The sequence below is a fragment of the Mauremys mutica genome, chromosome 7 (assembly GCF_020497125.1).
Source record: "Mauremys mutica isolate MM-2020 ecotype Southern chromosome 7, ASM2049712v1, whole genome shotgun sequence".
Lineage (NCBI taxonomy): Eukaryota > Metazoa > Chordata > Testudines > Geoemydidae > Mauremys > Mauremys mutica.
The window spans coordinates 94,256,969-94,273,280 of record NC_059078.1 but is presented as its reverse complement, the minus strand read 5'-3'; the positions used below and the strand labels follow the sequence as shown (position 1 = coordinate 94,273,280).

Below are 16,312 nucleotides of genomic sequence, written 5' to 3'. Positions count from 1 at the left end.
CTCTTTCAAAGGTGAGCAGATCAGTGTGTGAACATACTCATGATCACCTATCAGCATTTTCAAAATAAGTAACTATTCAAACTTGGTCTAAATCTATTGTATTGTTCAGAAAGCATTAAAAAAAAAGACTAATATACGTCTGACTAGAGCAATTTTTCCTAATTTATTGTACCTACCTGAGGAGCAAGTTTAATTCCATGTGGTTTTAAAGCGATATGGTTCATTGGGGTAAGCTCCATTCCAGGCAAAAGATCATAGAGTTTGTCTTCTCCCCTCTTTTCTCCTTTAACCTGGTATCCACGACCCAGGCCAGTGTAAGCCAAGTATCCACGTCCTCCTAGTCCTCTAACTCCCGCAGCCCCTACAGGTACATTCATGTAAATTTCTAGGAATGTAAGAAGCATTAAACTGAATCAAATCACCGGAAAATCACCCTGATTCTTACTGTAATGGAAAAGTTAGCCCCATTCACTGATTTCTGATAAGAAGATGGGTAGGAACATTGACTGACTGAGAACTGCTGCAGATTCATACCACACGCATAGACTCAAGACTCAAGGTCAGAAGGGACCATTATGGTCATCTAGTCTGACCTCCTGCACAATGCAGGCCACACTAGTCACCATGAAGTAGAACTCACAAGGAGAAATTTCTTTATTACCTTTGGAGGAAAATACAATAATACCATGAATATAGAGCTAGTATCTACACAACTGTATCATTCTGGCTTTTATAATACTTCTTGGGACGTTTATTTATGTTTAATGCCTGTAATTTCAGGCTGCAAGCTACGAGCAGCATAGTTTCCTTAGAAAATTCATTGCAGATTAGTTTCCTGGTTCACCATATCTTTTAATCGATTACAGTATATAACTAAGATTGTCCTTATTCCTATGGTATCACTTATCTATGGGATTATCAATAATTTAATCAATATAAACCAGATCTCTACCCCATCATCTTTTAAGTTGTTTTCCTAAAGTGCCTTGAGATGTTTTAGTTAGAAGGAATGTCCTAGTTGCTTCTGACTGACTTTCCCATCTTCTCTGCTCTGTTCAGTCAACACGAGGCTTAACTTTCCATTGAATTCATGCACAGATTACTTTTGATTTTTTGCCATGTTTCTAACCTGATTTACAGTTGAAGAGTAAAGGGACAGTTAAAAATTAGATTGATTACTGCCCATTGGTATAATTTAAGATTTTTAATGAACTTGGAATACATAGATTTCCCCCCATTCTTTGAACTAATGACCATTTTCTCACATTAGAACTGGTTCCTTTCAGAAGGATTGTTTGGGAATTTAGGAGGTTAACAAGTGACACCATACTAAGGAAAAGTGAACTGAGTGATTTGGGAGTTTTGACACATTTTCCTAATGTAATTTTAGTGAGTTTTAGATTTATATATGCACAGTAAAGCTAAAGCATGAGCAGTAGCAGTGCAAATTTCCCAAACCATACCAACGAGCCAATGTGTCTTGATCGTTCTCTGAAGGAATCATTTCCAGGGGGTTAGAGATTAGGTTAGTTAATTCAGTCCTCATCAACTCTACTGAGGACTTCAGACTGAGAACTGTGTTCTTTAGGACATCTTTCTACCTGGAAATGTGTTGAGAACACCATCTGATTTCACTTAGGACATCAATCTGCTGTCAGTTGTTAATGATCTCAGTCACTACTAGAAATGAGTGAGAAGATCTGGATTTTGAACACCCCAAAATTTAATTAAGCCCATTATAAAGTAAGTGGGCCTATGTTACATTCACACCTTAGTTTTGGAAATGTTTTGGACCTAATGTTTCATTCAGGCTCCTCTCTAGTCACCGCACATTTGCACCAGTAATTTCAAAATTAAGTTTACCAATCCCTTATACTATCCATTCAGATAGACTGTTTTTTTATTTGTTTTGTTGCAGGAAACAAAACACAAAACAAAACAAAAACTCTGCTAAGAAGCATGACCTTTTATCATGTTAAATAGTTAATGTTTTGTCTACACTGTGATAGATCAAAATTGGAACTATATATCCAAATCTGTGGCGGTGAGACATAATAGGATCCCAGACGGAACTACCAACTATTTGATTGTTGCAAAATTAAAACCCAACCAACAAGATAGTGCAACGAAACCACCCCCAGTTTTGATCTCTGTAGTCGACATACTTGAAAAGATACTTAATGTCGAATGTGTAACCTGCTAGTGCTTATGGCCACTTTTTGGAGCACAGTGTGAAGCACTTTCTTGTTTTCATCTATGTTTTGGAGGTTCATTTGTCATTCCCTGTAACGATGCTGTATTGCTGCTTAGAGCCCCAAAATGACTAGGGTAATGGCCTGACTAGAAAATGTCCTGGTTGTGGGGAGATAAGAGTCAAAACACAGAGCACTGACTCTCCTGGGACTGGTTAGTTTTCCTGAAACTCAGCCTTGAGCCATTAAAAAGAGGAGAAAATGAACTGCTAGGCTTCTGGAACTGAATCAACAGCCAGCTGTGGGCAAGGAGTTCTGTTGTGAGTGAAAAACTCTTGTTTTGTTTGTTTTTTTCCCTCCTGGGACAAAATGGAGGATTTTTGGTTTGTTTATTTTGGAGCAAGAGTAATTCAGAGACTGTTAAAAGACGTTCGGCTTTCTCCTGGGCTGATGAGGGAGTATATATATATATTTTTGTTTGCTTAGCCTGCCTGAAGGTTCTCATCTCCTTTTAAAGGAGAGGTTCCAAAAACGGTGGCTGTTTTCCAGTGTATGAAGGCTTTCAGTCACTTTCTTAAAAGGACGCATCACCTGAGGCTATGCAGAATTATAGAATGCTGGGCTATATGCATAGGTCTGTCCCAGTGAATGGAGATTGCGGTAGGTGTAAAAAGGAAGTAGCTGAGAAAAGCAGGACATTTGGGAGACTATTGTGTGTTTCAGGAAGATTATTGAATGTTTCAGTGCTAGCAATTGGAACTCCTAAGAACGGTGGGCTGGAGTTTCTTCATAGTGAGGAACCATTGAACAATGACCTTGGGACACTCCTCAGATCATTAAAGACTCAGGAGCAGCCCCAACTTACGGTCCTCTCTGAAGGACTCTGAAGTGCCTGAATGATGGGGGTATGCTTCAACTCATATAATCCAAGGTGGTTTATGCTAATTTCTCCATTTAGTTAAAACTGCTCAAGTATGACTCAAGTTTTTAAAAACTTTTTAGTGGAACCAGCTTTAATGTGATGCATGGATGCACAGCTTTAATGTGGTGCATGGATATTTGATTTCATAAATTTACCTCCTACTCTAGTTATGAAGCTATTTCAAAAATAGATTTCTGGATTGCCATAGACATAGCCGCTGGAGTTACCTCTAATAGATGGAGGTCGGATAATTCCCCTACTGCTGAGGTCACCCTTGGTGGCAGGGAAATGAAGGTTAGGAATAGCTGCGTAGGCCTGAGGTGCATAGAAGACTGGAGCTCCAAGGTAGGCTGTGGCGGGATCATACACATGTCCAAATGTGTAAGTGTATTCTCCTTGTAGCACAGTACCTCGTCCTCCTGTGCCTCTGGTGTGTCTAACGTAACTGTCTTTGTCTACTGGTTTTGCTAATGTCACTTCGATAGGGGAACCATCCAGCACCTGTAAAACAAGGAGAAATGCTTGGAAAAATGCAAGGGAAGCACAAGTGCAGTACAATATCCAACATCATAATGACTGTTTTGTAAAAGCCCAGCTAAGTTCTGCATTTTTGCTAACCATCTATTAGGTGGGGTGACTGAAAGAGTTTGAGAATCTTCTGCAGTGAGGCCATGTTCCCAGGGGCAGAAAGGCAAGATGGCCCCTGGCTGCTGTTGCAAAATGTGTGAACCATGGCAGTCTGCTCGTCTTCTGCCTGCAGCTGCTGTGAGGTTAGAGGAACTTGGGCTATGTCTGTGCTTGGAGCTAGAGTGTGTGATTCCCAGCTCCTAGTGACATGCTCATGCTAGCTCCCAAGGAGCTAGTGCACTAAAAATAGTAGGGTAGCCGTGGTAGCGCAGGCAGTGGTGAGTGGCAGTGTGTGCTAGCTGCCTCAGGTACAAATCTTCCTGGACCTCGTGGGTGAGTACTCAAGATGCTGGCCTGTGCCACTGCTGCCTGTGCTACCACGGCTACACCACTGTTTTTAGCTCTCTGAGAGCTAGCACAAGTAGGCTTATTTGAATCACAACCCCCAGCTCCAAGTGTAGACATAACCTTAGAGACCCTCCTCTTCTGCCCACAGTAATGTGTAAATTCAATCAACCGCTCATTTTAAAACTACACTTTCTGAGAAGGTTCAAAATTAGGCAAGGTCTGTTTGCCCCTTCCCTAACCCAAACATTACCATTTATATTAACCTGAAAACAATAATGAGCACATGAAAATGGAAGTCAGTTTTTGTGATGTTAATTGTAAGTACCACATCTTCAGTGTTGATTCCAACAGGTGATGCAAAATATGTGTCAATGGGCTTCATGCAATTTTTCAATGAGGTACTGTAGTGCAGCACCCTTCAATGGAAAAGTGACTGCATTACCTATTTTCCCAAGACAGATGTTCAAGATACTGATTGTACACCTCAGAACATGTGGAGTATATTTGTACATGCATAAGGTGGCTTTATATAGCTTTTTTCAGCTTCTAGACTGAAAAGCACTGCAATTACAAGAAAAATAGTCTCTCTGAAGAGAGTTTTTGAGCTGTATTATACCTGATCAATGACTGTTTGTTTTAGCAGAGGCAAATGGATTTATTTTCTTAGCAAGCATGTATTCAGTGGCAATGCAGAGTCTAAAGAGAGTGTGGATTAAATATCCCATATCTTTGAATTCATGGATCCTGAATTTCCTCTCTTGCTGTCATGTTCTCAGCACAGGAATATATTTTTAATATGTGTGTAGCTCCCATTAATGTAATTTGAGGTTATGTTAACACACTTTTTTAAACTGTACACTCATCAGAGCAGGGGCTATTCCTATGTGTTTGGAAAGGAATTGCCGCATTTGAAGTGATTCCTCAGTAGAAGCAGGAATAAAAGAGGGATGAATAACACCCCATGATAAATATGTAATACTATTATATAATATTATACACAATATTTGCAACATATGAAAATAATAAAATAGTTAACAACTTTTAAGGCCTGGTTATTGCATTATAATTTCAAAATTGTATATGGCATTAAAATTGGCTGAAGTCTGGGAAAAAACAGCTTTTACAGATCTTTGTTTGAATTCTGAACAGCTGTTTTGGTTTGACCATTGCACATTGCCTTGTTTTTTGTTGACACATAAGGAAAAGGTATTCAAAGTGCAAGCATGAGATTTTGTGACCTTTTATTAAGTATTAGTCATTTGTTCATTATTCTGTTTCTTGCATCGAGTCACAACAGAACACGACTATGTGATTTAGGTGACCAGTTTCCCATTATGTAGGTAAATAGTCAAAATGAATAGTTTGTGAACTCTCAAAAGGCTGAAATGTGATTACATAAATTGCAAACAATTACAAAAAAGCAAATACAGTTGTATGACACCAATATATGAATGCTACTAGTCCAGCATTACCTTCCCATTTAAGGCTTTCATAGCTTCAACTGCATCCTCTCTGTTATTAAAGTGTACAAATGCATAGTCTCTGATTTTCTTTATTCTTTCAACTGCACCTACAAAAATGTTGGGATATTAGTTCTGCAACTGTCTTTTCAAAGGAATACAGATTTGAATTAACATTCTGGGTTGTGTTTTTAGCACTCAGTTTTATAAACCAAAGTTCTGATCTGCAGACACTTATGCATGTGAGTATCTCACTGAACTCAGTAAGATTACTTGTGTGTAAAGCTAAGCTTGTGCATAAATGATTGTAGCATCATGATCAAAATGAGTAATTACTGAACCTGACATGCTATAGTTTTAATTTGATCTGATTACCCAACTCAGAATGTTACACTTCTCAGAGTTTAAAAGTTTGAACGAACTAAGTTAACTAAGTATTCTACAGACCTGGTATTGCCAAGTACTTTTAAAAACTACATTGATTTAGTTTTTCATTTATAAAAAGCGACAGAGTCCTGTGGCACCTTATAGACCAACAGACGTTTTGGAGCATAAGCTTTCGTGAATATCACTCTGTCAGATGCATGTAGTGGAAATTTCCAGAGGCAGATATAAATATGCAGGCAATAATCAGTCTAGATTGATTCTTGCCTGCATACGTATTTCCACTACATGCATCTGACGAAGTGGGTATTCACCCACGAAAGCTTATGCTCCAAAACGTCTGTTAGTCTATAAGCAGGGGCGGCTCTAGGAATCTGGCCGCCCCAAGCAGGGCGGCATGCCGCAGGGGGCGCGCTGCCGGTCGCCGGTCCCACGGCTCCGGGGGACCTCTTGCAGACGTGCCTGCGGAGGGTCCGCTGGTCCCGCGGCTCCGGTGGAGCTTCCGCAGGCATGACTGCGGAAGGTCCGCCAGAGCCGCCTGCTGCCCTGCCGGCAAAATGCCGCCCCAAGCGCGCGCTTGGCGCGCTGGGGTCTGGAGCCGGCCCTGTCTATAAGGTGCCACAGGACTCTGTTGCTTTTTACAGATCCAGACTAACACAGCTACCACTCTCATACTTTTTCATTTATGGGTACTGAAAAGTACAGTTAATTTAACAGAAAAAGTAAACCTAAATATATGTGATATTAACACACTAAAGTAAGAGTAACCCTTTTTTAACTAACAAGTCAAAGCTACCCTTGCAGGCCTATTTTCAGATGTATGAATTCAGCTAGATCAGACTTGGTAAAAATCAAGGCTGAGAAGGAAACCATGTGCAGTAAATGGAAATAGAGCAACAACCTTTACAGCTTGCAATAGAATTATGATCTTAGCTTTTAAGTGAAGCTCTTGAGTATTCTAGAACCAGATATATGAAAAATTAAAAAAAAATTACAGTGAGAAAGTATATTCAAGTGCATTTCAACTCTGGAATTTTTATGTCTGGTAGTCTCCACTACAATGGCTGAATGCAACTGTCAGCTGGTTATGCAATATATTCTTGAATTATGTCAGATTCCATAGAACATTCACATTCTGTTTGCTTAAAATGTCATTTGGAGTCATATGCTTGCATGATGGATTCAGATTTCTTCTAGGCAAGTGTGATACAAATTCACTTTGGTTTTGTTTATTTCTTGCAGCTTGTTCTGACTTTTACATCTATGCAGCCTCAGCACAGCCAGCAAGTTTAGAAGCACTAGTTTCCTTTTACAATAATTTGCCTCTTTCTCACTTCGTATCAGAGCCTTTTCCTGTTTCCCCACTGGCTACATGAGAGGTGATGTGTGTGTCAGCACCCATTATAAAGTCAACAAACAGGTTTGTCATCTGTCCTGAAGAATGCAAGGCAGTCCTGATTTCTGAATATTTGTTCTACCTTCTGATTGCCAAGCAATTTTGCAGAACACATGAATATACAGACACATCAGCCAGACAGCAGGACTGGGGGGAACAAGGGTCTGAGAGAGAAGTGTTCCTCTAAATCCAATAGTTTATAACTGATGGTGTATTGAATATGCATCCATTGATAGATTTTCAGTGAAAATGTAGGATTTTTTGATCAATACAACAGGTCTTGCTGGGTCTGTTGTAAGGTACATTTATGCAAACCCAGTGCAATTTGGACTGCCTCTGAGGAAAACTTTAATGAGAGTTAGAACTTCCATGAGAGAACCTGCACTGTGATTCTGACTTAGCATGAGGAGCAGTAAACATGCACAATAAGCACCTGCTGGCATGGGAACAAAAAATGGGTATGCCAAAGGAAAGATGGTCATGGGACAGACCAGGACTATATGCCAATTTCCTCATACTCTTTGGAAAGCTTTGCACCCAAAATATCTAACTCAAGCTGCCCAAGTCTCTCTAAAATAAACTTTTCTTTTTCTGACTGGTATGGTCAGGCAGATAAAGAATGGACTGCATTGTCCTGTAGTCAAAATTGGGCCGAATTCTCAACTGTTGTAAATTCATAGATTCCACTTCCCCATAATAATTCCTACAGCAAAATACAGAGGTAAAATAATCTCTTTGCTTCTACTCAATCTTCCTGTGTTTATGCATCCCAGGATCACATTAGCTCTTTTGGCTACAGCATCATATTGGGAGCTCACATTCAGCTGATGTTACCCATGACCCCCAAATCTTTTTCAGAGTCATTGCTTCCCAGGATAGAATCCTGCACTGGATAAGTGTGGCCTAAATTCTTTGTTCCTAGATGTATACATTTGCATTTAGCTGTATCAAAACACATATTGTTTGTGCCCAGTTTACCAACCGATTCAGGTCACTCTGAATCAGTGACCGGTCCTCTTCATTATTTTTATGTCATCTGCAAACTTTACCAGTGATGGTTTTATGTTTTCTTTCAGGTCATTGATAAAACAGTGTAGGGCCAAGAACTGATCCTTGTGGGACTCGACTGGAAACACACCCGCTCAGCAATGATTCCCCATTTACAATTACATTTTGAGACATATAATTTAGCCAGCTTTTAATTCACTTAATGTGTGCCACATTAATTTTTAAATTGTTCTAATTTCAGCATTCTTTGTTTAGTTTGTTCATACAGAGACCCAGGTGATCACTGGTTTAATTGTTAATCGAATTCCACAATTATTACAATGGAGATGACTATATGACAGAAGGGTGTGAGGCAATCTGAGAAAACAAAAGGGCCATTCTTTGCAGCATTACTCATCTAGAATCCAATTCAAAGTTTTCTGTACTTTTTGGAATCCACTTCTATTATAGTTTTTCGCCTTTATTTACTGTGCTGCCAGTACCAATTTTTTTTGGAACTGTGACATTCAGCAGCAACCTGAGTAATTGATTTTCCTACCAAAAATAGATGAATCTGTTTCTGTTTCCTGCGATCAAAGCTTTAAGAATTTATCTTCCTTATTTTTTTTTAATGACTCTGTCTTCTCCATTCCCACTTGGTGGAAGTGCATGTCCATCCTCTACTGCTACTGAGACATCTACTATCATAGATACAGATCCTGGAAAAAAAAAAGGTGGTACGCGAATGCTAAGTTAGAGCTTGTCTACACTTAAAATGCTACAGTAGCACAGCTGCACCACTGCACTGTACTGCTGTACCACTTCAGTGTAGACACTACCTGGGAAGGATTCTTCTGGCAGCCTAGCAGTGTCTACACAGTGACTTAGCTTGGATTCACTATATGGCTCAGAGGTGTGGACTTTTCAAACCCGGTCTGATGCAGTTAAACTGACTTGATTTCCTAGAGTAGACCAGATCTTAATCTTATGGTTTTTCCTGCTTCGAATGCTGGGTGCACTACTTCAAAATGACACTCAGGTTGACTTTTCTTAAATGATACCTGTATGGAGGGTAAGGGTTAGGGAGGCAGAGTGGCTTGCTTTTGGGTATGTAGCTGGAGCTTTTCTAACATCACTTGAAACTTGATGGGATCTGCAAGGTCATGTCCAGCTTTCGAATGAAAGGGGAAATATATCCGAGCACTTTGCTGCCCATTTGCCAGAAATGGGAGCCAATTGATGTCTTGCTCCCCAGAATCATAAATTTAACCCCTTGCCTGGGATTTCTTGAGCAGAATTTTGGCTTATTACCATTAATTCCTTCACCAGAATGGAGCAGACAGGCAGAAGGGACTACAACATAATATGCATTCCTGTCTCGTGTGCCCACATTTACAGAGAAACCGTTCTTTGGCTTCCATGTCAGATATTAGTGCACTCTGGGGAACAAAAATCTTTTATCCAGGCTTAGGACTGTGTGCACAAATTTGAAAAGTTAAATTCAGTAATGGGCCTCTCATTCTAGGTGCTGTTGCCCTAATTGTCCAGAGTGCTCTAGACTCTTTGTGCTATTCGAATGGCACAAGACAACCCAAAAGCAAACATTGAATTTGGCACTGCAGCTTTATAAAATATAATAGTCTTCATGCTTTATTTTGCCCTTGGATCATTCACAACATTACCACCAAAGTTAAGGGGAAATGTGGGTTTGAGAGACTCTTTGGAATCTGATCCATAGTGGCAGCTCTAGATTTTAACTCCTCTAAACTGAACAATTTGTTACTGGATGCTGTATGACTGTCAAAATGCTTTCCAGGTATAGGATCACTGGGTCAAATGTACATTTCAGTAACAAGGTGTTGCAATACAGCATTATGTCCAGTGCAAGAGGCTCAGGAGAAGGGAAAAATAATTTCAGACTTTTGCTGACATTTCTGATTATAATTTCATTATCACCCTAGAGCTGTGCTTATTTCCCCAAACAGGGCTGCCCGGAGGGGGCGGGGGAGGGGAAGTGGGGCAATTTGCCCCAGGCCCCCACAAGAATATAGTATTCTATAGTATTGCAACTTTTTTTATAGAAGGGGCCCTGAAATTGCTTTGCCCCAGGCCCCCTGAATCCTCTGGGCAGCCCTGTGCCCAAAGGTCATATTTAGCTACTATATACACAGTTTTTTAAAATATGCAACATCCTAAAAAATGAGTTGTTCCAGATTTGTAATCCATTAAAAATAATAAAAATAAATATTATTAATAAAAAAAGAGGGAAAGACAAAGACATTTCCAGTTTTCATCCCTGCACAGGATCAAAATCTGTGGCGAGAAAAATGATAAAACTGCAGAAATTAAAGCAAATGCAATTTAAAAGCTTCCATAAACTGTTTTGGAATCCATTTCCTTTGAGCAAATTTGGTTTAAGTGAAAAATGATGGAGTTTTATAGACACTTGAGGTGACTATAAACATGTTTTTTTAGGGAGTGCTAATAGGTTAAATGTTCTGGAGCAAATTGAGATTAATAATAGGGGGAAGAAGCTGAAAGTAAAATGATTTATCTATCAACTTCATGTTTGCTAAAAGTATTATACTGAGGCATTAAAAAGACAGGAATGACTCATATAGGAATTTCTAATAGATCTTTCAGCTGCAGCTTAATGTGAAAAAGAGAAATTTATGGAGCCAGAGACAAAGCAGAAGAGTTAAGATGCTCCGCAATACATCTTTAAACGTTAAGGAGAAAGTTAATAGAAGTGAGTTAAATCATGAATGATTTTCCTGATGCTGAGCACAAGAAAGTAGTGCAGAGATTATTGTATTTCTTGGAGTGCCAAAACGCTCTTCATTATATAGAGTTGGATTTTCAAAAGCTTCTGAATGATTTAGGAGCAAAACTCCCATTGAAAATTAATGGAACTTGTGCTCAACTTGTAGACACTTTTGAAAATCCCACTCTACATACTCATAGTTGTCTGTAATAGAAGCCATAAGGCTAATATTAGGATAATTTATGGATTAAATTATAAATATTGGTTTGTATTTTTATGTAAGTTTCTGTATGTTATTCATTTCTATGATGGGGAATTAAGCTTATACATTTTCAGGAGTTGAATTCGATGCAAGTTCTAGAATGCAGAACATAGGTGAATTAAATCCAGAACCACCCACCCATCTCACTCGGTGGGAAACATGAATGGATCTGTAGTGTGGTAGGCAGCTGGGAGTGGGGTGGGAATACATGCCTGGGAATGCAGGGGTGGGTTTCCCCCTGTCTCCCATTGGCCAGCCAAAGCAAGATGAGAGCTGAGTGGCCCCTCACCCCTGTAAACCTTTATTATTTTAAAAACGGCCTGGTTTTTTTTTGGAGTAACTAGCTCAAAAAAGCTGCTGCTTAGCTGCCCCACTCTCCCTCTTTGTAGTTGTAATATAGAAGCAGTGGTTTTTGTGTGTTGCGGGGCCTGACCAATTGCCTGTTTTGGGATCAGGAAGGAAGTTTTCCCTTTGGGGCAAAATTGGCAGATGCCTGCAGGGTTTTTTGCCTTCCTTGAAGCATCATGGAAGCACATTTTGGTTTAAATAACAGTAGAATGTAGAAATTATTAGTCATTTGCAGGAATGTTGCAACTGGAATCCAGTGTGGTTAAAAAGCCAAAAGGGCCAGCAGTTATAGGTAATTCACTAGGATTTTGCTGTTGTATCTTATGCCTTTGGGACAAGAGGGGACTGAAGTATTCACAGACTGAGGTATTCTTTTAGTACCCTCTGTCCCACTCTGCTGGGAGTGGGGAAGGTGAGAGGATTCAGAAGAGTGAGATGAGTACTATGCGTAGGCTGAGGAGAGTCTATCCTGAGTTATGGGATATATGGTGGGAGCCTGTAATCCCACACTGAACCCACTCAGATGCCTGGTATTGAGAGATGGAGAAGGAGGGGCATATAGCCCCCTCCCCAGTGTTAGGTAATAATTGGAGATATACCAATCTCCTAGAACTGGAAGGGACCTCGAAAGGTCATTGAGTCCAGCCCCCTGCCTTCACTAGCAGGACCAATTTTTGCCCCAGATCCCTAAGTGGTCTCCCTCAAGGATTGAACTCACAACCCTGGGTTTAGCAGGCCAATGCTCAAACCACTGAGCTATCCTCCCTGTTAATAACCTTGTGGTCTGCCACTTAAATCCCTCCCTGTGCCTGTCTTCATTCACCTGCATGTCCTGGTCAGTTAAATATGGTTTAAAAAATCCAAGTGCTTTGTGATTCTTCAATGTGCAAGTTTCATGTCAATGTTCATTATATAAAACCACCTTAAAAAAAGCGTATGGAAATTTCAAAAGTCAGCCAATCATTGTGGGCAGGAGTGAAACAGCCATCCTGAATCACTCTCTTTTGAACATTATCCTTTTCCATATAGGAAGAAGAATAGTGAAAAGAGTCTATCCCACTTACATAGTCTTGCTCTCCTTGGAGGTAAAACCTACCCCCCAAAACAAAGCTGCTGTTTTAAAAAACTAAAATAACCTTTCTGCAGAAATCAAGTTACTAGAAAGCATATATACAAAAACATGTCACAACAAAAGTAATTTTTACTAACGTAGAATCCTTAGGACTTTTCATATACCATTTTTGACTGCCTCAGAGCTATCTGACTTGCCAAACCGCCCTGAAAATGTCAGTTGTGCTGTCAATTAGAAAACAAGCAGCTTACTGTATGATCTAATTCCAGCAGTGGCTGTTTTAGGAACTTAAACTGGGTGAAAATTGTTTCAGCACTTGAATGTTTTACAGGAGAAAGAACAGCTATGTTATCCTTTATGTTGGTGTTCCACCAATTTAATATTTCAGAGAAACAGAGCAACTACTGTTAGTTTACTATAACTGAACAATATCTACCAATTTAATGGGCTTTAAACCCTCAACAGCTAAAAACCTACTTTATGTCATTTCCTACCTGGTTTAATATTGTTGAATTCTTTTTCAATTGTCTCTTCGGTGGTTGATAGCATAAGGTTTCGTACATAGAGGATTTTAACAGATGACATTGTATCTTCATCAACTTCAACTTCTGGTTCTGCCCAGTCTACAGCAATAGGATGTCCCCATAACTGTATTCTTCCTGCAAAAAATGATAAATAATTGAAAGTACCATTGTTCAGTTGGTTTCTAGGCATATTGATATTTTGTATAAAATTATGCTGTGATAGTAGAATGGACTGATTATACAGAAGGTCTAAAATTTAATGCTCAAACAGAGGCACATATACCATGTGTATCCAGAAACAGATAGTCAGATGTCCAGGTTTTATTCTTCTAACACTGCAGATATGCAGCATCCAACAAGGAGAGAAAATATGGTACGGTCCTCAAACATTTTCATTCTATGAACCACTCAGAGAGATCGCTTAATGAACCCGCTTCTCTTCCAAAAATCCCTTCCCTCCACTGTTTAGTTTCAAACTGTTTCTTTCTGCAGCTGATTGGAAGGGACTCCACAGACTACAGTATGACAAACACTGTGATTCTAATAAGTTTAAGTAAGACTTAAGTTCTCAGAAATTTGATTTGTGTGCAGTAGTTTGGTCCCTATAGAATAGTGCTTCAATGGAAATAGCGAAGATAGGGGAATGAAAGGTAATAAATGATTACAAGAAGGGCCTTATGTGGGGGAAAGAAATCTCATTGACTTAGTGTATTGGATGAGTCCCTCAAGGAGAAATTGTAACTGATTTGGGGAGCTCTAAAGGGGAAAAAAAGGGAAAAAATTAGATGGATGAAAATCAGTCCTATGACAGCATCATGAATCTCATGTCCATAGTAATAATTTACATTTGGTTAATTAATTCACTGCTTTTAAATTCATCAAGAATGTTGGTATAGCTTTGCATACAGCCACAGAGCTGGTCTTGAGGTTGTGCAAATCATGCTAATGAGCACTGGCAAACAGCCTTTTGCAGAGGCACCTCTTGTCTCCTACAGATGGCAACAGTAACTGCTTCGACCAGCTTTCCTTCCATTCCTGCACATCTTGTAGGGAATTACTCCTCGTCCAAGAGTAATTGAAGCTTAGCTCAGCCACAAAAATCTAAGGACCTTATTTCCTGCCCAGCCTTGTCCTGGATTCACCCAATAATATCATAGATGTTGTGATAGACTCAGTGCTTTTTCATTGGCAATTTTAATGAGTTCAGCAAACAAGTTTTCTCCAGATGATGCATTTCTATCCAGCCTAACAATGGAGGTTATCAGTGCAGTGCTTCCCTTATCTTGTCTTTCTATGATTTTTTTTTTCTACATTTGTCAAAATGGAAACAAATTTTAGGGACTCTCCCTCTTGTTCCAGTGGGAAAAGGGAGGAAAGGGGAAGAAAATAAGGAGGGAAGGAATTTGAAAACTTATTTTTGTTGAAAAACTTGGAACATTTACTAAAACAAAAATGTTTCCTTTCAAAACAAGATTCACTCTGTTCGAAATAAATCTGAAGTGAATTTGACTAACTTGAGCTCTATATCTTTTCAGTGCTAGCCTAAACTTGGCTTGAACTGGTAATGATTAAAAGTAGTCATTTGATAGGCTATCAGCTAGCTATGTAACATGTATTGCTTTGGTCCAGGTCTCAGTGATCATATTCAAATCATCAGTAGAAATAACAGGCTGGTTTTGCTAGTAGTCTCTTCAAGGCATAAGCTTGGACACCAAACTTCCCCTCATACTAGGACTCGATAAAAAATTGTATTTGGGGGGGGGAGTGGAGGGGGGAAGAGAAGAGACAAAGTTGTTGGGTTTTTTTTTCAAAAATTGTGTTCCTGTTTTTGACCACCTTCACCTCTTTCCCTGAACTACCCTAGAAATAGTCCCTCAAGCAGCGGTTAGGCTCATAGTATGATGTAGCTTGCTCTGCAACTCCCTGAGTTCTGTATATCCACAGAACAGTGGAAGCTTTACTTTTTAATGAGAACTTAAATATACCTTAAAGCAAAACATATCTTAAGCCTTTGCTCACTGCATCATGTGGTGATGTCACAGTATAATTTATTTAAAAAGCTTTGAATGATATTAATTTGGCCAGCGGCATATGATCTTAAATTATGCTCACATGCCAAGGTGAATATAGAATAAACAAAAATGGCTATCTAGCACCATACTTCGGAGGAAGATCCGAGAGCATTTTACAATTATTTGACACTCACAGCACCTCTGTGAAGTATTATTCCTACCTGGCAAATGGGAAAACTGAAGGAGTAGGATTTGGCCAAAGTCGCACAGTGAGAGTCAGAGCTGTTTAGAGAATCTTGAACTCTTCACCTCATTGAGGGGGAGGTTTAGGTTGGATATTAGGAAAAACTTTTTCACTAGTAGGGTGGTGAAGCACTGGAATGGGTTACCTATGATTCTATGATCTCCATGCTTTTGTCACTATTCCACAATTCTGCTCATATGTAGAGTTCAGTATAAACATGGAACTTTTGTAACACTAGATGTGTTGTAATAGTGATGGTACCAAGATCTGGTTCTCTTTTCTGACTTTCATTGCACACAATTTGAAGATCTAATATTGATTATTAATAATGCATGGTGACTTTCACATGATATGTGTGTTATGGAAGCTGTTCTCCTAAAGGCCAGTTCTGTAAACTTGGGGTCTGACAGTCAAGTTGGGTTCTTTTCACCGTGATCATTATCACAAGTACTAGAGTTCTGTAGGCCAATTATTTATATTACCCCCTTAATAAAACCTGTACAAGCCTTCTTAAAAATTAATCAAATCTCATGGCTAAATACTAGTAAATTTTGCTCATGTATTCAAATGTAGTAGCTAGTAAATTCTTATTCAAAGATTTTCCTGTGTAATATAAGTCTAGGCATAAATGCAATTCCTCATTAGAGATTTCTTTGTTAGGCTCCAGTTAGGAAAGCATCCCTGTTCAGGAAAATGCTTAAGCACATTTCTAAACCTAACTATGTTCATAACTACTTTCCTGAATAAGGGCCTCAGATTGTATTCTCCAA

The 16,312-nt window shown here is 39.3% G+C and overlaps 1 protein-coding gene across 3 annotated transcripts in view; it reads right to left on the bottom strand.

The window, feature by feature from the left end:
- Window positions 1-16,312, bottom strand: part of A1CF (APOBEC1 complementation factor) — a 45,343-nt gene that overhangs the window by 7,224 nt on the left and 21,807 nt on the right. For 2 of the 3 annotated variants that reach the window (XM_045024903.1, XM_045024902.1), the window contains 4 exons: window positions 13,257-13,421; window positions 5,562-5,659; window positions 3,342-3,615; window positions 177-385 (listed from right to left, as the gene is read on the bottom strand). In XM_045024903.1, coding sequence (XP_044880838.1) covers window positions 177-385; window positions 3,342-3,615; window positions 5,562-5,659; window positions 13,257-13,421 — 746 coding nt within the window. The remainder of the gene's footprint in view (window positions 1-176; window positions 386-3,341; window positions 3,616-5,561; window positions 5,660-13,256; window positions 13,422-16,312) is intronic. The other variant, XM_045024904.1, reaches the window with a different exon arrangement.